The sequence below is a fragment of the Phragmites australis genome, chromosome 1 (genome assembly GCF_958298935.1).
Source record: "Phragmites australis chromosome 1, lpPhrAust1.1, whole genome shotgun sequence".
Classification (NCBI taxonomy): Eukaryota; Viridiplantae; Streptophyta; class Magnoliopsida; order Poales; family Poaceae; genus Phragmites; species Phragmites australis.
Window position 1 is genome coordinate 7,554,058 of NC_084921.1, and position 23,938 is coordinate 7,577,995.

At 43.2% G+C, this 23,938-nt stretch overlaps 1 protein-coding gene across 1 annotated transcript; it reads right to left on the reverse strand.

Annotated features, from left to right (window-relative positions):
• Positions 1 to 20,659: 20,659 nt before the first annotated feature.
• On the reverse strand, positions 20,660 to 21,933 carry LOC133887407 (LOB domain-containing protein 40-like). The gene is made up of 2 exons (XM_062327350.1): positions 21,597 to 21,933; positions 20,660 to 21,503 (listed from the first exon to the last, which is right to left on the reverse strand). Exons 1-2 carry the CDS (start codon positions 21,784 to 21,786, stop codon positions 20,839 to 20,841), a joined length of 855 nt encoding a protein of 284 aa, XP_062183334.1. The 5' UTR covers positions 21,787 to 21,933; the 3' UTR covers positions 20,660 to 20,838.
• Positions 21,934 to 23,938: the final 2,005 nt, after the last annotated feature.

Genomic DNA, 23,938 nt, shown 5'->3' on the forward strand with positions numbered 1-23,938 from the left:
GACAACTGGTGTTCGAGAGGCTATCATGAGCCATTGCTTTTTTTTTTCAATGCAATTGGTCAGAAGGTACTCGATCCGGAAGCGCTAGGTGAGCTAGAAAAAAGACACTTCGAGACTCTATGACTTCTCGAGATGTATTTCATACCATCATTTTTTAATATCATGGTCCATCTCATAGCTCACCTTGTGAAGGATATTTATTTTCTTGGCCCTGTGTTCCTGTATCAGATGTATCCATATGAGTGATTCATGGGCGTTCTCAAATCGTACGTAAGGAATCGAGCTTTTTTTGAGGGGTGCATTGCGTAGGGTTACTCTACATAGGAGGTAGTGGAGTGGTGCGTTAATTACATGGACTCAGATAACCCAATTGGTGTGCCTCGTTCTCGCCACATGGGTAGGTTCGTAGGGCAAGGAATTCTGGGGAAACATGCAATTACTCCTGAGCCGAAGGCATATGACCAAGCTTATTTTCTCGTGTTGCAACAAATGAGCGAAGTATCCCCATATATCAACGAGCAAAAGAAGTTTCTTCTTCAGGAGAATCTAGGGTGGACCGAAGCTTGGCTTGCGAAGTGTCACACCTGATTTTAATGGAAAAAAGCAAGTGCGGCTTATGTGTGCCCAGGAAGTTTAACACACATAAGGACATCATAGGTGAAGTAACAAAAGTAATACTTTTATAGAATAAACGTTAAACTCTTACAACAATTGATATATATTATCTTCTATATAGATATCTACAGCGGAACAGAAGCACTGGTACCCAACAACACTGCAGGCAACCGAACGGGAGACACACGCCTAGAACGTCACAACCTCATCTTGATAGTCTTCAAAGTCTTCCGCTGAGCAGCATATGTATTGTGGGAGATAGCAAGAGTGAGCACATAGAGTACTCAACAAGTGTGATAAAGTAATGACATGTAGGCTTTCAACAAAAACAGGCTAACAGATGATTTATTTGCGAAAATGCGAGTAAAGAAAACATTAATGTAATTGAAATGCATTAAACAGTTAATACGTGAATGTAACCCAAACAACCCGATAATTAACCATCCAAGATTAACCATCCCATAAACCATAACCAACTAGTACCAGCTGTATTATACCATAACCATCTAATCATGTGAGGATCCAAGTCTCCCATAACCGAGGGCACGACTGTATAACAGTTTTACACTCTGTATAGGTTGTCCAACTTTTAGCCACGAGTCGTGATATCCATGTTGCCGTGTTGTGCAAACACTTAACACATGCTAGTGCTGCGCCGCCAAGAGATCACTATGAAGCATGGTCCATCAATTAGGTCTTGGTACCCCAACGAATGCCAGCTAGGTGTCTAATTGATATGCTAAGCCTTACCCATATCGGTCTCGTGTTTGGATGGTATTTATTGGGTTGTCACTCCTCAAACTAGTCCTTATATGTGACACTTGGTCAAGGACTATCCAACAGAGAAAAAAACCCCCAACAAAACCTAACACCTTTTCTTGGAACGTATCCACAAGCCCACAACATGAACCGCCATTATCAAACCATCTCCTTGCCCAAGTCCTAGGTTTCTATGTTACTGAAACAAGTTCATCATCATCATTGCATATGTCCACTAAACATGTATATGATGCTTCCCAACATCCCAAAAGTATGGCTAAGCAATTCTACCCAAGAAACTCATATCAACTACCACTTAGGCTTCAAGGAATGTAAAGGAAGAACTAGGTAAACCCTAACATAGGTGATTATCCATCAAATTGACACTATATGCAATTTGTAAAACAAAACATTTAAAATATAGATTCAAGATGATCAAAAAGTACACTTACGTTTTACCCAACGCTGCTCAGTGTTGACGAAACCTTGGTCTTGAAATCCCTCGAACTATTCCAGAACACTATCAACTAATCGCGGGAACTACCGACAAATAACACAAAGCAAATACTAAGAATAACATACCAAATATTATTAAAACACTTTTAAAACACTATAGTTATATAGGTATGATTTTAGAAACATTTAGATGCATGAATCATCTAAATCAGAGTTAAGGCGAAAGAGAACAGGTTTTCGGAAGATGGATTAGGCTGAAAAGGAAAGATTGGTTTACTGGAGTTATCTTCCTATGAGAAAAGAGTTTATTGTGAAATTATTGTGTTAGGATTAACAACATCATTGTGCATGGTTCAAGGAGTATATGGCTGACTAGACTTCGCTAACTAGGCTAAGGAGAATGATGTGGTGCTGATTTGGCATGCTATGCAAGCATCGACTAGGATTAAAGAAGAGGTGCGCTGAGGTCTAGTCTCGACCATCCATGATCAAATAGCCGGGGTTATGCTTCTAGGTTAAGGATACTACCGGTAAGTCTGCGTAGCGGCGGCGGCTCGGGTTTCATCGAAGACAGCGCAGACGCGTGGCTACTTACATTGACATTGGGTTTCGGTGACATTTCAGCGAAACGAGGCATACATGGTGTAAAACGTGGAAATGCTAACTTAGAGGCACATTCATTTTTGGAAGGGGTCATCCAAGCTAGCGGCAAAACAGAGACGACTGCTGCTAGGTTTGGTGGTGACTGCGAACAGATGCATCAATGAAAATGCTTGCGTTTCTAGAGATTGGCTATGAATTTTGAGGAACCGTCTGAACAAAGATGTTCATATTTCTCTGGAACACAATGCTACATCACGGGTTTGGGCAGATCATCCCTTGAGAGGAAGAATGACCAGCAGAGATGAGACGGGAGATGGCTGCGACATACTACAATAGGTAACCATGTTTCGGTCGTTTCGCTGTTCAAACAGTGAAAGAATCCTAGGGTCAGGTAGAAGACTCTATGGGACATGTGTTGACACCAATTTCACATCCATACGGCTTCTGGATTGATAGGGAACGCAGATGCAAATCTAGTGCGTGTGTAGAACCCGTCCAGACTGGGGCAGCGGGCACAGTGATTGCGTTCTCAGGGGCGTCGATGCTCTAATGGCCAATCTGGTTGGAGAGAGTGTGGGAGACATCTCGGGGCACGATCTGGAGAAAGGGTATGGTGATTCGACCTAAGTTCGGCCGGGAACTTCGATGTTAATCGGTAATGGCGCATCTATCTGCGACGGCGACAATTGTGGCTATGTAGATTGGGCTTTGGCTGGGGCTAGGGCTTTGCGTGGAAAACAATAGTAAGGGAGGGAAAGGATGGGTCCTCACCTTGCTTCAATGGTCGAGGAAGGAGGATTTGTGGAGACGATGACGTAGCGCATCACGGGCGGTGGCGTTGCGGCACCGGCGAACGGCGGTGCACGGGCAGGGAAGCAGCAACGTCTAGGACTTGGAGGAGTGGAATAGGGGCAGTAGAGGGAGTGCAACTCCTATTTGTAGGGCTAGGGGCGGCTGGTTGAGATAGAGTCAAGCCGGACACGAATCAGGTTCGAGTTTGAGTTGGTTAGGATTTTTTTCGCAGGTCTCTATTCTGAGGATGATATATTCACCGTCCGGACTCCAAATTGGATGTTTCTATACTCTAAATTGTATTATTCAAAAATATCTACAACTTTGGTATTCATTGAAACATCTGAAAATACCATCTTTATTTTAAAAAAAGCATCACAAGATAAACTGTTTGAACTCAGATTTTATTTGCGTAACACTGATTTCAGGGGCCATAACTCTTAGCTCTATTATCCAAAAGGGGACTTCTATAGGTTCAAATCCAAGCTCTCGTTGAGACCTAAAACTTTGGTATTGTCAATATTTGTATTTGAGGCTGTCTCGAGCTCCGGAACTAGATGTGAACATGAGGCTGTCCAGGACTCTGCGGATATCCATAGATTTCGTGAATTCTTTAGGTATATCTAGGACCTTCTAGAAGACTTGGCTAAGAGTTTAGATTTGAGCAAGATTGAGCCCAAGGATACTTTAGGTATATCTAGGGCTTGAGAAAAGAAACTTGTGTAGAAAAATTTGAATTGAACTAGAGAAAGATTAGATATGATTAATGATTGATGATGAATTCAAGAATTTTGAATTCTAACCATTAAGATCCTTAACTTATTCACTATTGAGTTTTTCAAAACCCTTTTCAGTCAAAACACCAAATAGAAAGAAAGAGAAAAAGAACTCTAATGCATTTACCTAAGCTCATAACAAAACTCAGCATGCAATGCATACAAAATAATAATCTATATTGATTGATTAATTAAGAAAATTGGTTTTAAACCTATTCTACTGGTGAAGCTATTCGATAATCTTGGAAAATTTTAAAAAGTTGTAAAATTTGAAAATCAGGGTGTTACACGAAGCAACATATGGAAAGGTTCAACACTTGGTTTTGAGATCGAATTAATCAACCGAGTACTCCTACAAGTGATTTGATCAGGAATTAGCAGTAGCCCCTATATACATAATTACAATATTTGAACGGTACGATATAAACAATTACACATTTTACATGGTTACCCATGATCAGAAAAACACATACCAGAACAGTGGTGTCCGTATAGATGCTTATGATAACAATATACACAGGAACACAAACTACGGTTAGATAGAGGACATCTAGGAACTGGATTACTTGGGATTCAATGTACCCTTGTTTCGGTGCTGTTGGGTACACGGGACAAAGGTCGTTACGAAAGACAAGTACGGATTCACTAGCGTTAATCTCAAAGTTGTCAGATATAAGGACGAACCTTTTGTACTTGCTAAACAAGTTGCCCATGTGTTTTATATGACTGACACAACAAATAAGAAACTTCAAATTTGTAATATTCAGTTAAGTCTAAATTTCAGTGTAACCTCAAATTTATGATATGTTTGCAGGAGAAGACGGCTGCCAAATCCTGACTTTGCTTCAAGATGCAGACAATATATATCTAAATCCCTTAGAGGGATGAGCACATTAGTGACGGGTGAGAACTTCACGTATCAGTAAAGATATAGATAGTGACGGATTAATTCTTCACCTGTCACTAATGATCGAATCCCAGGACGAAGAGACACGGTCATTAGTAACAGGTTGAATCTATAACCTGTCACTAATTATATGTTTATAAATAGTGGGCCTGGGAACCTTAGTCTCCGATTTACACATCCTAAGCTTCCTACTCGCTGCCGCACCCACCATCCTGGTCCTCTAATCCAGCGTCGTCTATGGCTGCCCCCGACGATGACTACATCAATTAGGACCTCTTGTTGTGGAGGCGGAGGAGGAGGATGAGAAGGAGAAAGTGATTGCCAACGACGAGGTGATCGCTCTCACTTTTCGTGAGGTGGAACTCATCAGCAAAGCTGAGGGAACGGCAAAGGCCATTATCAGTGACGACGCCATTGCACACCTCTTGGCGAAGGGTGTGGAGATGTGCGACAACTCCGAGACCGACGACAACGAGGAGGAGGAGGAGGAGAAGATGGGCGATGACTCCAACACCGATGAGGAGGAGGAGGATGAGGAGATGGCTAGCGCCGGTGGTGACTCCGACGATGACACTGATGAATCGTAGTCCATTACTTACCTAGGTTTATGGTGGTAATCCGAATTTAACAATTTAGATTAAGCACCATTCTTTTGTGATCCAGATGGGTATTCTTTGTGTAATCTGGACCTTATTTTGTAGTGATGAACTTACTTATCCTAAATTAATGAAAAGGCCAGTTAATTGGAGAAGTGTGTTAAATTGAGAATGCAAGTGAGACAACTAATTGAGTACATTTTTCTCATCATCGGATTATGCTACTTCCAAATCCTGACTTTACTTCAGGATGCAGCCAATATACATGTAAATAGGGGGACGATCACATTAGTGATGGGTGATAACATCATGCATCACTAAAGCGATCATTAGTGATGGGTGAATTTACCATCCGTCACTAATTACCAAGTCCCAGTGGCGGGGTGGTAAATCCACCCGTCACTGTGACCCGATCATTAGTTACGGGTGGTAAATTCATCCGTCACTAATGATATGTTTATAAATGATGGGCTCAGGAACCCTAGTCTCCGATTTTGCCTAAGTCATGCCGTCCCCACTACCCATTTCTCCTCGCCTCCTTCTCCTGGTCGTCCCTGAGGCCACCGCCGTCTCCCTGCCATCCCCATCCGCCTCCCCGATGCTGTCTTCCCCCGCACCCTCTTCACCGACTACCCCAACATCGAGGTGCCCAGACTGCCATCGCCTCCTCCCCAGTGATCACCCCGATGTCAAGGAGCCCACACCACCATGCTATGCTCCGCCATCATCCTCATCCATCGAGGTGGGCCTCCCACCGTCCCCTCCTTACCGACGCCTGTCGCCACCATCCTCATCCGCCATTGTGAGTTACTTCTGTGCATTCTGCCATACTTTTTGTGCTGGGGGTGAATGCAAATGGTATGTTGGATTATATTACTCGATGATGACAGCGGTTAAGTGAGGTTGTATGTGACAGAGAAGTCTACTTAGGTGGGACAATATGGACTTTGCAGTTTAGCACAAATGAATTATGCGTGCTGTTATCTTACCCATTTAACACTTACTATTGAATACTTAAACTCCACATGTTCCTAATTTTGACCCTTGAGTTGTGATTTCTATGTAGTATTTACGGTAATATAGGAGATAGAGGGTATGTGAATCAATGGTTAGTAGTTTAGCACCATGTAGAATTTTTGCTTTTTAATATGCATAAATATGGAGTTGCAATGCATGTTGTTCTTGGGAATTATATGACAATTAAGAGTGCGTTGTCACACATACTGATGATACAAGATAGTCAATTTGGCGTTTAGATGACGACATCAGTCGTAACACGCTTTCTGAGAGTAAAACTTGATAACATAAACATGTTCTTGATGTTTATATGCTTGGCATATGCAATTTCCATGTTTATCTATTTTTATTCTTGCTTATGTTCAGTCCTGATAGAACACATTAATTCTTATTCTTGTTTATCTGCTGCTGTATATTATTGTCACTAATGTATGCATAATGACAAGTTCATGATGGTTAAGATTAAATTTGTAAGAAAATCCTAAAAATAAATTTAGGTTGCATAACCTATTAAGTTGTCTCCCATTCGGGAGTGTTTGATTATAAATATAACTTGACAACTCATCATATTTAAAGAAGATGCTCCCGAATTGTCCACATACTTTAGACAGTTCGAGGATATGTGGCCCGAGTAGTAGATTTCTGTGCTCTTGTATTGTTCTAGAGAGAATTTTGGTGGTGTCTCCCGGTTGTTCTCTGGATACACACCCTCTCGGCTCATTATCGAGACGTGTATTTGGAGAACAACGGGGAGGTGCAGCTGAAATTTTCTCCAGAATCATACAAGTGCATGGAAACCTACTTGGGCCACATATCATCGAATGGGATTAGGACCTATCTTTACCTATTAGAAATTAGCTTTGATCCTTCGCTTTAGATAAGAAATACATCATATTTTTATAAATTAATATAAAAGTGGATATAGGTACTAAGACTTATACAATTGTATCTACATATTCGTATCTACTAGATGCCTGCCAATGATTCATCAGGATCTTCTGCCGAAGCACAAGCTACTAGTCAAACATTTGCGCAACTAGGTCCCACTGGAGCCATAGTATGAAAGCCAAGGGCACAAGTAAAGTGCCGACCAAAAAGATTACCGTCATGAAAATCGATGATGACAGCATGCCTACGGAGAAGAAGGCCTGCAGATGTTGCGGAAGCTCGCATATCTTAATGCTCAGGAGAGGGTGCCATTGACCCTTCCGATGTTCGATGACCTCGCCGTGGATCAAAAGAACACCTTGTTCAATGATAGTGTCAATACGTTTCTGGAGTTCCTGGAGAACATGAAGGCGAAGGCTTGCAAGGCTGCTATGAAAATGATCGCCAAACTTGAGAGAAGCCACAAGAGCAAGCTTGTGAACGAGTATATGGCAAAAGAGTTGGCACCCTTCAGTAAGTACCTATATATTAAAAGAGAGGATTGGGAAGCTTTTGTGGTGTTGAAGAGCTCTGAGATGTTCCAAATGGAGAGTTCTGCAAAAAAAAAAGCAGCTTCGGGCAAAGAACAAGCAGAATTACAACCTGAGCATAGGCGGGTATGTGGGGAAAAGGGATAAATAGCAGGTGGATGATGCAAAGTTAGCCAATGAAGTCCACGAGAATGCTTAGTTGCAATTCCCGAGATGATCACAATTGTATTTGCGCACGAGGGGTACGCTGTTAGATAGTGGAGAAATCACCTTCAAATCAAAGGAAACCGAGACACTCACTCAAAAGGTGAAAGAAATAGCAACCCACTCCTTTGAAGGTTCATTCACTGGGGTCAGGGAACATGTCGTGCTCTCCAGTATGCTGGGAAACTCTGAGCACCCATGTCGCATTCGAGGCGTGTCCAGTTCCCAGGGCTAGAATTTAGACTTCCCCGAACATGTCGGGATGTAAAAGAAGAGGAAGAGGTCAGTCCTAATAGATGTGGAAGCATTAACCTAGTCAATTAGGGAGATCTTTTATCAAGACGTCCTGCCAAGGTTTGCAGCACAAGGAGTCATAATTCCTATTGCACCAGCGGGTGGTAGCCCCATTACTAGACACAAGAGTAGTCAAGCCTCCAGGAAGGTTGAACAATATGTCTTCTCTCCATCTGTGGAGCCCGATACCAAAGACCTTCTCGATGGGCCCACACCGTGCTCACTGGTTATAAGACCTAGAGGCTACTATATTGAGGTTGCAAAGAGCCAGGTGCATCCAAATATCCAGGTGTTACATACAACCTTGATATGTTCTGGCTATATCGTGGTCTTCATGGATTTTGTACATGCCAATGCCGTGGACATTGATTTGCTTGTCCCCCTAATGATGAGATCTAAAAACTGAGTCAAGCTCGTCTTCAAAGGATCCTATAGAAGAGGGGGGACATCGTGGTGCACACGATATCTAAGAGCAATTTGCCCGGACGTTCAAGTTCCATACCCCAACCTCAGTCTCAAGATGCGCTAGTTGTGTTGCATTTGCCCACTCCACCATCTACAAGAAAGCAACCTGAGGGTAGCCCAAAGAAGAATAAGAGGTCCAGGCTAGGTCCAAGAAGTAGCTATAGAAGAAATCCAAGTCCTCTGGTAAGGACTCAATCGCCGAGAAGCGTTAGATAGGGGAAGCTTGGACTAAGGCAAACCCAAAATTCAAACTTAGGAAGCCTTTGCTACCGACAGATCCACTTTGTCGGGCAGGACAACCTTGTGTTGAGTTGCATAATTACTACTTGCAAGGTTGTAGATAGAAGAATGTTTCCATTGTCTTATATTACCAAAATCGTCACTTCTTGACTGGGGACGGCTACTTCCTCGTGGGCTTTAACTACTTATACAACCTCTTCAACCTCGATGGCCTGGACGTGGGGTTATTGTGATGCTTTACATTGTAAGCCCTTTCAAACTAGACGTTCATTAATTATTACCACTAAATTCTCCAATCTAACTAATTTATTATCTGTAGACACTTGATACAAGAAACGAGGAAGAAGGAGCTCTTTGGATTCCTTGACCCCTAAAATATGATGATTTCTTTGATGGAACAACAAAGGGAATTCGTCGTGGAATATGTGGCTAGGGCAATGAGCCACTTTTCGAAGAGGGACTGCCTGATGGCCGCCCATAACATGAGTGACCATTGGATCTTAATGGTCATTGCCCCCAAGTGGAACTTGGTCTGGTATCTCAATTCATCGAGACTAGTGGTGGGACCTAATGGCGAACGGAGACAACATGACTATGCTTTCGTCAAACGAATCCTCGACGAGTAAGCTCTTTATGACTTAGGTTACATATTGAACTTTTCAAACTTACACCAAATGTTGACTATTGGATCCCTCTTCACATGTAGGGCTTTTGACATGTATATGCGCTGTGATCCATAGTACGATCTGAAGGAGCCCCACACACAAACACATAAGACCGTCTTCACGGTAAGTGCCAGGAGACATATTTGCAAATACTCTACTACTACATTTGTTCCTTTCGAACTGATGGTTTTCCCTCTCCAGTGCCACCAACAACCACCGGGTAACTCCTGCGGATTCTATATTACATGTCACATGCTGCTATTCATGGCAGCAAAGGATATGAAATTCTCAGATGTAAGATAATTGCATAGTCTTCTCATAGTTACTTTTATTCATTACAAATATCCAATGATAAAATGATTTTTCTCACGGCAACATCAAGAAGTCCGCACTCTCCAACATTCAAGCACGGATCACCTCGTTCATAATGACCGAAGTCGTCTCTTCGAAATGTGAGTTCTATTTTTGAGAGGTAGGACTCTGACTTATGTAATTTTTAGTTGCACTTTCGACTTATGTAATTTGTAACTATCTTGATGTAGACTTGCACCATTGTACGTTTCGCGGACTTATGATTATGTAATTTGTAGTTGCATATCTCGTTACTTGGTCCCTACAATGTGGGTATATATCTTGAAATAAATGATGATTATGGCATGAATGTATCTGAATGTGTCTTATTTGCAGGAGAAGATGGCTACCAAATCCTAACATTGCTTCAGGATGCAACTAGGAAACAGGTAAATCCCTTTGGGGGATGAGAATATTAGTGACAGGTGGTAAATTCAACCGTCCCTGACAACTAAGTTCCAGTGACGGGTAGCTTTCCAACCCGTCTATGGAACTCAGTCATTAGAGACGAGTTGGAAAGATACTCATCACTAATGACTCATAACACCCCATCGTTGATGACTCAGCCACCAGTGACTGGTGGTAGCTACCCATCACTGGTTCTAGATAATTAGTAATGGGTGGTAAATACACTTGTCACTAATGACACGGTCACCAGTGACAGGTTGTTATTAGCACCCATCACTAATGATAGAGTCCTAAAGATAGGTTGGAAATGTACCTGTCACTAATGACTCAGTAATCAATGATAGCTGGTAACAACCCGTCACTGATGACATGGACAGTAGTGACAGTTTGTGGTTAACATTTCTCACTAATGATCGAGTCCCAGAGATGGGTTGAAAAGCTACTCGTCACTGGAGATTGATAATTATTGACGTGTGGTATATGCACCCATCACTAATGACGGTCACAGTGACGGGTAACATGTCTGCTCAAGTCATACGAGACGCATTTTAGTGATGGATCTCAATTATGACCCGTCACTGGTGATTGTCATTAATGACGGGTCCTAACCCATCACTAATGTTTTATTATTAGTGACACAATAAGAGTGACGGGTGTGGTAACCGTCACTAATGATGGTTATCACCCGTCACTAATGTGCTGTTTTGGCGTAGTATAGGCGGTTTCAAAAATTAACTAAAGAACAACCAATACTAAATTGCAAAATTATAAAAATCACGACTAGACAAGAATATAACCATGTCAAGATTTGCAATCATAAGATGACATGAAACCATTCATATTCTAGGAAAGTAAATTACGCAAGGTAAATTGAATGAATATAAATTGATCGCAAGAGATACCACACAAAAGAGACAATTAATTTTATCCCGTGCTATTGATGACTTGCCAGTCACCTCTAATCCATGTTAAGATGGGTTTAAGCCTCTAATCACTCCTATATCAAGTCACCAATCCTAAAAAAGAGATGGACATGATCTTAAATCGGATTAGTCCAATGATCCATTTCATACCTCGATTCCACTAGAGTTGTACTTTACCACTCCAACAAGGTATGCACACTCTCACTTCTCACAAAGATGCACAACTAAGCAAACAGAGAAGAGGTAGACTCAAGGTTCAAGAATATGCAATCCAAATGATCAAGAGAGTCTCCTTGAACAAGGTTGGCGACTATATATAGGCTACATCTCGAAATATAGCCGTTACACAAAGATTTCAGAAAATTTGACACATCTGAGTCCCTAACAATAAGATCACAGTGCATCTAGCAATCAGACCCTGCCTAGCTCAATGGCTATGTCAGAGTAGTTAATGCATTGGATTCGAACTTTCTTCTACCTGGTGGTTAGACCATAACTCTCCATAGTTAGACCGCGAGCCAGAATAGAGAGGAAAAACTCTTTGTTCGCCCTGGCGGATAGACTGCCAGACCCCGCGGTCAGATTGAGAAGTCATTTCTTCTCCACATGTCTGACCGCTACCCATGACAGTTAAACCACAATCTAAATCGGAGCCTTTGTCCTCTCTATGCAGATGGTGGTCAGGCCACCACCCCTTTCAGTCAGGCCACCAGACACTCTGAACACTTCTCTAGGGCAAGGTTTTTTGCTCTCTCAAAAGAATTTATTTTGATATGAAATACAAATTTGAGCAAAGTGACAACTATATATACTTCAAGTAAATAAACATCGATCTCTCTTAATAGAACACCATCTATTCTTATCAAAACTAGGCATTTTCTTCTCTAATCATCTTATGACCAGCAAAAAAATCTTTCCCTAATTTATATCTTTACCTCTAGCTAGCCATCATCAAATGCCTTTCACATGCATCATCTAGCTCATCCATCGTCACGGGACTAACCTTTTTACATCTTAATTAAACAAGTGAGCCCCCAAATAAATATTACCATTAATTAACAAAACATCAAATAAGGGCCTATCCGACTTCTTTATTCAAGTGATTGTGGAGGCACCCCCGTATCCCCAAATTTTTGGAAGAACTTGGTTAATTTCTCTTTTGTCATAAACCTCTGATTAAGGTCCTATTTAATATAACTTTAGATACAAAATCTTGGATCTGAAGTCGTGAGTGGATTGAGGTTATTTAATTACAATATCTGATTTTTATTTTGAACTAAAAATAAAAGTTTATACCACTTTATTTTATCATATAAACTCTAAATCTAATATAGATCTTGATGTTGGAGCTGGACCAAATAGACCTAACTTGTCTTATTATTCTATTTATCTCACATGGGCAATATAAGTGGTCATGAGCTAAAATAACATTCATGTACAAAACGAAAGTCAATATAATCAAATCGAACAATAGACGACAGAGCTAGCCATAGTAACATAATAAATGGAAACGACGATAATCAGGCGGTAGTCCGATCATGTAAAAAATGTAATCCACACAATTTGTTAGATAGTTAGTGTGTTAGTAAGTCGGTGTCAATCAGGCAAGAAACAAGGCGTAGTCCACTCACAAGGTGAGAAAACAACCAAATAGCTCATGAGACAAAAAAAAAAAAACTGCTACTTCTAATGTCAGGATTGGTTAATTATGCGTCCGGTGTAACAGGGATTCACACCTCGCCCGGTCACGAGGCTAGCCCTCCTGAATGAATTAGTGGGCCGGCGAATTAAATTAGTCAAATGCGTGCACAATACAACCTGTTTGTAATATCATATCACATACGGTTCCCAATACAACATGCCTATAATAATCATTTTAATTCAAACATTTTTATGAATGGCATTGTCAGTGTGTTAAATAACAGAGCATCATGACTAACGGGTCCTATAGAGATATGTGTTTGATGGAATATTTTCTTAATTCTGGCCCATTGCACAACTAGTCCTTGATTCGCACGACCAATGTTAGACTTGCGTGACTAGCCTCCTTGCGATTTAATGTGATCCCGCGATCAGTTCTTACTAGCCACGGGGCGTCCAAGACCTCATCTAGCTAAGTCGCAATTATTGATATCTATTCAAGTGTTTTCCTTCTTGAGGCTACTACTCTAGAGAAGAAAGTCGTGGCTAGTGCAAATAGGCAGTGCACCATCCCATAGCATTAATTGCTACAGTTTGGGGTGTTACGGGCCGACTTAGCACCAGACAACAGATGGGACAGAGTCCGCAGAACGACTAGGCAAGTGGATCGGTACCCACAGGCTCAGAAGCTGCTATACACTATTATGATGGCCTCTCGAAAGCTCAAACACTACCTCCAGACCCACAAAATCAAGGTGATCTTTTCGCTCCCAATTAGAGAAAATCCCCATAATAGGGATGCAACTGGAAGAACAACAAAGTGGACAGTAGATCTCGAGGAGTTCGATCTCCAGTTTGTCCCCCGAATGGCTATCAGGTCCCATGCACTGGTCGATTTTGTGGTCGAGTGGTCATCCTTTTAGCTCGAGCAGGTACAACGACCAAAGATAGATGAGCATTGGACCATGCACTTCAATGGATCATTGAAGCTGAAGGGAGTAGGGCTGGAGTGGTCTTGACCTCACCAACCGGCGACTTTTCAGGTACATAGTTCAATTATATTTTCCAGCCACTAACAATATTGCGGAATACAGGGCATCTTATCTAAAATGCGAGTGGTCTCCGCACTTGGGATTAAATACTTCTTAGTGATAGGGGACTCGCTATTGGTTGTTAACCAAGTTCATAAGGAGTTCCAGTGCTCTAATCCGACAATGGCGGCATACCTCGCTAATGTGAGAAGACTGGAGCGATGTTTGTTCGGTTTCGAAGTCAAGCACATCCCTCGCAAGGACAACTTTCTAGCCATTGAGCTGATCCATCTAGTTTCTTCTCACGAACATGTCCCGTTCAGAATCTTTGAAGAAAGACTCACACGACCACCCACTACGGTCTCGGGCTAAGGTGAAGGGGATGATCTGCTTAAAAATGGAGCAACAGAGGTAACACCTCCTTCGGTGCCGTCGACCTTAGGTGGCCATCATGTGGTCGTTCTGCTCGATTTTGGGTATGACCTGGATGGACCATATCTCGGAATAACTTCATAATCGAGCAATCCCTGACGATGATGCGTCAGCAGAAAAGGTCTCGCGGGAAGCACGCAGATACTCCCTGGTAGATGGACACCTTTACCGTTAGGGGAGCAACAACTTTTTACTAAAATGCATCACTTAGGAATAGGGGAGTATAGTGCTCTATGATATAATCTGATGCATATGTAGTAGCCACACTTCATACTACACTCTGGTCAGAAAAGCGTTCTGGCAAGAATTTTATTGGCCCACTACCCTCCAGATGCTTGCGAGCTAGTGAAACAGTGCGAGTCATGTCAATACTATGGCCGACAGACTAACCTACCAACCCAAGCACTACAAACGATATCACTCTCTTGGCTTTTCGCTGCCTAGGGCTTCATGTTGTAGGATGGTTCCCTGAAGCCTCAGACAGTTTTGAATTCCTATTCGTGCCAGTCGACAAATTCACGAAGTGGATAGATTCTGAGCCCATCAGGAAGATCACCGCCACAACAATGATTAATTCATACGGGGGCTGGTAGTGCAGTTTGGCACTCTAGATTGCATAATTATGAACAAAGGGACTCAGTTCGCCAGTAGTGCTTTCCATAACTAATGCAAAGAGATTAGGACCAAAGTTTGCTATGCGTCGGTGACACACCCATAGAGAAACGAATAGGTCAAAAGAGCAAATGTGATGATACTACAAGGGATCAAAACCTAGGTCTTTGGTTGGCTTAAAAGCTATTTAAAATACTGGGTGGACGAACTACCTATAGTACTATGGTTGTTGTGAACGACTCCTAGTAGGGCTACAATCGATATCCCTTTCTTCCTTGTTTTTGGCGTAGAGGCAATGCTTCCATCCAAGATCTTCTTTCAATCACCTCGAGTGGCCCACTACTCAACGACGACCAGGAGGCGTGATGAGAGAGTGATGTAAACTTGATCGAAGAGTTTTGCAAGCGTGCTCTAATTCAAGCTGCCCGATTTCAGCAAAGCCTTAGATGCTATCACAGCTGCAAGGTGTAGGAGTGGAGACTAGTCGTAGGTGACCTTGTCCTTAGGGAAATTTAGAATAAGTCCAATCGGAATAAATTGTCCCCCCAAGTGAGAAGGGCCATACAAAATGGTCGATGTCACCTAGCCTGATGCAGTCAAGCTAGCCGTGGAGGATGACTGTGAATTACACAACTCCTGGAATATTGTCTTGCTGCACAAGTTCTATGTGCAGGGTTGCTCAGAGGCAGGCATATTTCTTTATTTTGCAGAACCTTCCGGATGAGCGTGGAATATAACTTGTAAGTTTTAAAAGTTAAAAAGACCAGACTCTTAGTTTTGTAGGATTTCATGACCAACAACGGACCCCTGCCAGAGTGGCTCTCCGACCACAACATGCGACAGCGCTCAACGGCCATTACGGATCTGGCGACCAGGAAGTTAAAACAACCATATAGTCGAGGGCTCTTGAACAGTGTGGGATCGCTGGTTGCACAATGTTAAAGGTACGAACAGCTCATGATAGCAACCATAAGGCCATAAGTCCCCACTCGGGTTGGGCGTTGGTTGCCGCTGAGGTACTTATCGTGCTTAGGGTTGTCCCACGCTTCGAAAACCTAACTAACGAGCATAACAAAACAATTAGAGCCTACTCACCATGATAGCATAGAGAAACTCTCTAGACATTCTGAACAGTGGTTCCGCAGACGGTCCAAAACCCGCAGGGCTCCTGTATGGTCTTTCAGCCATTGGCGAGGCCAACAGAAAGGGCCAGGACATTTTCGTTGTGGGAATGATAGGTTATAGGCAGGTCGATTACATCTGACCAGGCTAACTACCCTGTTACATGCTTGTTCCTTCTCCCTTAACTCGAGTGGCTAGAGCTAGGTTAATGAAAAGGTTCCGCCTAACTCTTGCAAATCATAAAGATTCACCACTTCCAAGAATTCGTAAGTATATGGACCCCTACTTTCCCTTAAACGAGTATTGGAACATCTTATACTCTACATTGGGGCGGCAGCTGATTGCCTCGAGAATCGAGCGACGACATGGGTGAGGGCCAGGGAGGATGGCCAGCGTGAAGACCATGCTAAAGCTGCTAACCGACGCTGGCGAACCCGGCTGACCCTCTTTCCGCTTTTCCTCCACCTTCACCTCTTCGTCAGTGTCCTCCTTCAGAAGGTCACAGTCGATATCCTCCTCATCGTCGAAGATGTCGATAATCTCGACCAGGGAAACCACTCAGGTCAGAGATTGAGCGGGAGCGGCAGGTGGAGACCCTCTCTGTATTCGAGGGAAGCACGATGGCGGCCAGCTCCAACCCCACAAGCAAGACCTTGAGATTGTTTGCCCCTGGTGGCATCACAGCAATCGGAGCTGGCGTCAGAGGTGACATGACCCTTGCCAAATCCTCCAAAATCATCGACCTTCCCGACGAAGAATGGGAGGAGGACGCCATGATCCACAAGAAGAGTTGCCTTCTTGCCTTGCAAAAAGCATCGATGGGTGGCCGGCTCGGTAAACTCTTACTTTTATAGTCCGGCCGGCCATTGATTCACGCTTGGGGTGGAAGACGGAGCCAACGCGGCAAATGTCCATGATCCTATCATTTTCTACCCAGGGGGCTCATGGTCGATTCCCAGTCAAAATCGTGCATGCGTGGGGGCACCAACACCTTAGTTTTTTATACACATCTCATCATTACACCTCACTCTTGGAAGTACTGAGGAACCTCAACCGGTGGCACAGCATCTAAACCGCTCAAAATCCAAGGGGGCGCACATGGGGAATTGAAAGTCCCTCAGGCCCAGTGGCAATAAATATTTTTCTCTCTCTTTCGCAGGACGCTTAACCTCCCCACGTGATGTGAAGTTCATATTTTAACTCTGAAAGCTAACAGCACCGATGACAACTCTCTAGGTGGACTATGTTCCCTCTGGGCCCAAGGGGTGCGACCAGACCTGACCAAGACCACGGGGAAGATTGGGGGCTACCGTCGGAGTATTGAGTAAGGGGGCATCCTGACTAACGGGTCCAACAGGGGTATGAAGTCTGACGGGGGATACTTCCTGAACCCTGACCTATCGTGCGACCAGCCCTTGGCTCGCACGACCATCATGAGGCTCACACGACCAGCCTTCTTGTGATTTATTGTGATCCTATGACCAGCCCTTGCTGGCTGTAGGGCGTCCAAGATCTAGCCTCTCTAAGTCGCATTTATTGATATCTACTCAAGTGTTTTCCGTACCAAGCTCCTCCTTCAGCGGACAAAGTTGTGGCCAGCGCATATGGGCAGTGCTCCGTCCCATAGCATTAATTGCTACGGATTAGGGTGTTGCAGACTGACTTAGCACCACGCAATAGATGGGACAAGGTTTGTAGAACAATCAGGCAAGTGGATGAGTTTACGAGTGGACTCATGGAAGGCTGGGACGAAATGGCTTGGCAGATAAGCTTGCGGCGCACGGCGAGGGGGCAGGCAGGGCTATCGAGGTAAGGTAAGAGTGGAGACGTCCAAGAGGATGGGACAAGCCCTGCAGTACCATCGGCGCAAGGTGCGACACACACGCTCTACATGATGATGACCTGAGAAAAGTATATCTAGTTAGATATGTGTCAGTAGAAAAGAGCTTACTTGTAAGTTCTCCTTCTCTTATATATAAAGAGGAGAATGAGTCTAGCAAAAGTGGACTCATTTATAACCAGTTCACAAACACTGATAATAAAATGCATAGGACGTAGGAATATTATCTTTTGAAAGGTCTAAACATGGATAACCACTATGTTCTTGAATTCATCACAAACACATGCACACTGCATATGTTGTTTACACGTTCATCGACCGGTACATTCTGGAATCATTGTCAGAAACTAATTCTGGACAGACATGCACCCTGAATGTACTTCAATCTTCTGTTCCAAGGCAACATCATCTTCGAGAATAAGAACTAAATCATTTTTCAATCAGGATAGCGCGCTCCATCTTTTACGTATTATATTATTTCTTAAGCAATAAATTGCAGCTCTTTAATTAGCTAGTTAGGACACGGATTATATATGTTCTCCTAGTAAACATATAACAAAATAATCTACCATGACGCCGCTTCATCCATAATATTTTTGGGACATAAAATAATTAATAAAATATTACCAAAATACTAAGGACATCTCTGGAATATAAGATTCTGAAACGTGGTAATAGGAAAAACACATGATTAGAGTTATCTGGTATTTGCAATCCTATACGAATTTATAACATAGGAAAGTTTCTAACGAAGTGTTTAGATGCAACACAGGAATTTGGAGAGAGAGGTAGAGACAAAAAAAAGTTTCCGTAAAGTCTAACCTCTTGCTTATTTTCCTTTGGAATTGGCTATAGGAAAGCAATCAATAGGAATAAATTTATTATAAAAGCTAATAGCAAAAAACCATCAGCCATCAGTCAGAAACTAACTTTTCAACCTAAAAGCTAAAAGCCTCAGTACAACCAAACACAGCCTAAGTACATAACAAGTTAGACAAGACTTGGTCTTCAATATGTAGCTTTAACCGCTATTTTCTATTAGAATATATTTATAAATCTAACAAATTTATAATTAAATGTATTTTTCAAGATAAATCTATACATATAATTTCATATTTTTAAACAAAATATTTTAAATTAAAACCTATTGTTAATCAAAGTTCAACAGAACCTTATATAAAAGATCATATTTCTATGATCGAAGCGAATATAATCCTACAAAAATCCTCTAGGAATCATCCATTCCGAAGGGGGCCAATATTCTAGAAATGATCCATACCTTTCAGTGCTAACGAATCTTCATCAAACAACTCAAGAACAAGGACCAATATGCTAAACATACCGCGCGCGTCGTACGGTGCTAATCGATTGCTCATCAGGTAATAGCGTATGCATAGTGCATGCCTAATACTATTGCGCTGTTTTATTTTTTTTAACAATGGTTGTTTTAAATTTAAAGGTCGGGGAAATGTGGATCGTACCATGTATGCATCAAACAACACTACTAGCATTGGTTAGCAGATACATGCACTGACAGTAGGAAGATACTTAATCAGCTATTTGGCAATTTGGCTGAAAAACTATAGCTCCTTCATTTGTCATCTCCCTCTGCTGTTTGGAGATGATCAAACCCTAGCTAACTTTTGCATTGTTATATGCAACTTGGTCTCCCCCTTCGATATGCTTTTGCCATATATACATTGAATCCCCCCTTGTGGGGGCGCCGCGTACAAGTGCACCAAGAAAAGACTCTCTCTCTCTCTCCACACATAGAGGTGGACAAAGAACAACTCGTTACGGTTCATGTGCATCGTGCCGTGTAGGGAATAGGGATAGTCTGTCCCCCCCCCCCCCCCCTCCCTCTTACAGCCTCCACACATAGAGGTGAACAAATATCAACTAGTTCGGTACATGTGCATCGTACTGTGTAGGGGTAGTCAGAACGTCCAACTTATGCGAAGGGTTCACTTTGGAGAAGATTTTGTTTTCTAGCACAACAATACTTGTTTTCTAATATTAACAAGCGGAAGAATATACTAGCTCATATACTAGAAAATATATATATGTGCATACCGGGAGCCTCTTGTTTAAGCAAGAAATCGAACATTTTGTTAATTTGATAATTTCTGAGAACAATCCCTTTTGATTTCAGGACATAGTTAGTGTTGCCCCGTTCCAGCATATATAACCCTAAATGATCCCATGATATATGGAACTTAAATGAAGATGAAATAACCAAACAAAGTTCATGTATACAATTAATCAAGCATATATAGATCAGCTGACCGCAATTGATTACAATTCATAAAATGATAAGGAAGTCACTGCATGGGCAGGTGCCATATATCGATCACACAATCACACACAAGCATGCAATATACATAAAGCTCTATATACATGATACATACACGATTGTGTAGTATGTCACTGAAACATCTGAAATTAAATAAAGGGAAGAACAGAAGAAACGGAGTATCATCATACATCCGAAAGGCAAAAAAGGGCATGGACTATTATATTGTTACACGATATTTCCGAAACTCGAAAACACCAAAGTGATTCCTACGTACAAAGACTACAACTAAAACATGATTATGAAGAGTTACTGCCAATCAAAAGTCCCTCTCCGTTCGCTCCGTATTTCAAGAGACTTCACTATATTAATTCATGGTCAAGCTGCCGAAGCTGAGATCGCCAAGCCGAGCTTCACCGGCTCGCCTCTGTGATCAGGCTGGCCGTCGTCAACGTCTGACGGCTCCGTTTTGTGCACCGACGGCACTAGGCCTAGTGTGAGGTCCAGGCCAGCCTCACGCCCATCGCTTTCTCTTGGTGGGTCGGACTCGGACTGGCTGACATGAGACACTTCCACGGTGTCCGCCGAGGTGTTGCTGTCTGTCTCTGGCAGGGCGTCATGGTTCGCAGAGTACTCGTGACTCGATTCACGTGGCGCCCAGTTCAGCGGCTGTGCCTGCTGGACGTCGACCAGCATGGCGGCCGACGGCTGGGCGAAGACGAGCTCGATGCCGGAGTCGGACCCTGACGACCTGCGCGCGCCGAGTCGCTTGAACTGCCCCCGAGAGCTGTTGGTCACCCGGTGGAGGTCGGCTGCGACGCCGCAGTGGTCGCCTCTCCTGGCGACGTGGCGGATGTCGCACGTCCGTAGAGGCGGGACAGCCGTGGCCGCGGGCGGCGGCTGCGCGATGGGCATGCCGCGGAGGATCGACTCAACGGCGGCCTGGCAGTGCTGCCAGTTCCCGGACCAGAGCAGGCCGACCGAGCCGTACACAGGGTTGAGCATGCGGCCGCAGGCCTCGTACAGCAGCGACCGGAATATTGCTGCACATATACGGATATCCCATGAGCACAGTGCCACAGTGAGCTAGGGGCGATCCGCGAGAAGGGTGAACGCTTATATGGGTGCATATATACCGGGTCGGGCGTGTTCGGGGCCGGCGGTGATGAGGTTGATGAGACCGGCGCGGCCGTAGAACTTGGCGAGGAAGACGGTGGCGTTTCCCTGTGCGTCGGGGCTGCGGATCCACTGCAGGCACGGCCGGATGGCGCAGTTGTCGCTGCACCCCTTGCGCAGCACGCGGCACCCGTTGCAGCTCATCCGCATCCTGAATCCCTTATCACTGTATATATGCACTCGCTATATATATATATATATGCTCGCTTCGTCCGTCGATCCAAGGATCCTCACGGAGTCACACCGGCGCTTGGTCAATGGCCGGGAGGGAGCGAGGAAGGAGACGAGCAGAGGAATGGTGGGCGCGAGGGGAGAGGATGGATGTGCGAGGTGTATATAAAGCATCGGGAGGTGGAGCCGTTTGGCTTTCGGGAGGCTGGACACCGGACTGAAAGCCTCCGGTTTCCCTGGGAGTGGAAAGCTGGTTTCAGGAGTGGGCCCATGACCTGCCAAATTACCCAAATGCCCCCTGTCTATCTAGGAGGGTGACTGGGAGAACTTAAGCTTATTGGACTGCAAGCTTCATGCATATAGACTGGTTATGAGGCATGGAAGATTGAACTTTAAAATATGTCAAGAAGCGGTGGTCCTAGGTCGGATTAAGCAGCAGTTGAACAGAACTAGCTGCTAGGAAAAGAAAAAATCTAGTGGAAGGTACTATACCTTAACTATTTTTACTACACGTCGTCTGAGTGAATATATTATTTTTTGTTGCTTGTCATAATCACACCCTAACGGAGGGGAGTTTGGCTTTAGACCTTCCACGGCCTGTGCTTGGAGTGAAACATGAGGATGAAAGAGAGCGTCTGGGTATCGCTCTACACGCTGCAGGTAGCGATGCTAGAGCTAACAAATTTGGAGTGGTGCAACTAAAATTCTTTCAAACGCAATGGATGATAGTGCTAGCAACATTTTGATGGTTAGCAAGACATGAATCTTACCAGTTTTCTCAAAAGTTCCTCGTATAAATTCAAATAAGATATGCTATATAGGTATTCATTTGAATACCCAATTCTTTTTGCAGAATATCTTGTATATATTATGTATATTGTCTATGTATATTATAAGTTGGGTCAAGTACGTGTTACCAACAGTGCACATGCATTCAGCCAAGACCAAACAGTCCCACATATGAACAACCGAAACATCCCAACTATTTATTCGACGGACCTCATCACAATAGCCTCGGCCCAACTCTCCTTGTGTGTGTGAAGACATAACAGACGAAGCCTAGGAACACAACAAACCAACATCTCGAGCAGCCCCGTGAGTCGTGACGCATACGACCATAAGCTGGCCAGGTCTTGGGAGCAGGCCGCCAGGTCGACTATCTATCCAGAGCTAGTAGCAAGGTAGCTGCACAGAGGCGGCGCGTTGGTGGGCCAGAACATGATAAATCTAGTTGAAATATATCTTGTTTATTTATAATGAGTGATTAATATTGATATTTATTTAGTTTAATGTTTTATTTTGTATGAGTTTTGATGTAATTTGTATTGATTTGGATTCTATTTGATCATATTGATTATGGATTAACTGAAATTAGACTTAGAGATATGTGTTTCCTTGTCTCATGATGTGCAGGTGATGAATGCAACTTGACGGTCGACGGTAGGATGACCGGGGCCAAGCGAAGTGCTTGGTGCCAGATGATGAAGGAGGTCAGACGGAGTCAAGGGTTGTAGAGAACATGTCTTTAGGGAGATTGTAGCGGAACATCGTTAGAGCATGTATATGATTTTGGTGATTAATGATAGCATAGTCAAATGAGACTAACATGTTTGTTAATATATACTTTAATAGATCTCATGAATGCAACAAAAGAGAAGTCACCGAAGCTGAGATAAAGAGATTAATTAATTGGATTTGTCTTAGAATTTTTGACATGATCAAATGGGATGAAATTCCGTACAATCATATAGAGCACTTCACAAGCTTTCCAAAGAGTCCAAGATCATCAAAATGGGAGTTTGGAGTGGAAAGTTATGCTCGAAATACAAATCGCTTATTGTCTGAAAATTATAAATGCCGGACCTTCCAGCGTTCAAAAAATAAACACGCCGGATATTCCGGCATTCACAAAATGAACATGATGGACTATTTTGTGCAAAGAGATTGCAAATGGCTCAATTGGCATCGTATGCACGCTGGATGTTTCGGCGTTCAAAGAGGACATTACGTCGGACCTTTTAGTGTTCATAAAAAAAGGTGGAGTTCTAACGGCTAGTTTTTAGGGAGTACACACCGGATGATTCGGCGATTGTAATGTTGCACACGCCGGATCATCCGGTGAGTATAACAA

What these genes read in the sequence shown, in the direction of transcription:
- LOC133887407 (XM_062327350.1), bottom strand. Translation starts at nt 21,786, where the DNA reads ATGCGGATGAGCTGCAACGGGTGCCGCGTGCTGCGCAAGGGGTGCAGC. An exon ending in CCCCGAACACGCCCGACCCG is followed by an intron (nt 21,504 to 21,596) that starts GTATATATGCAC and finishes GTATATGTGCAG; the next exon opens with CAATATTCCGGTCGCTGCTG.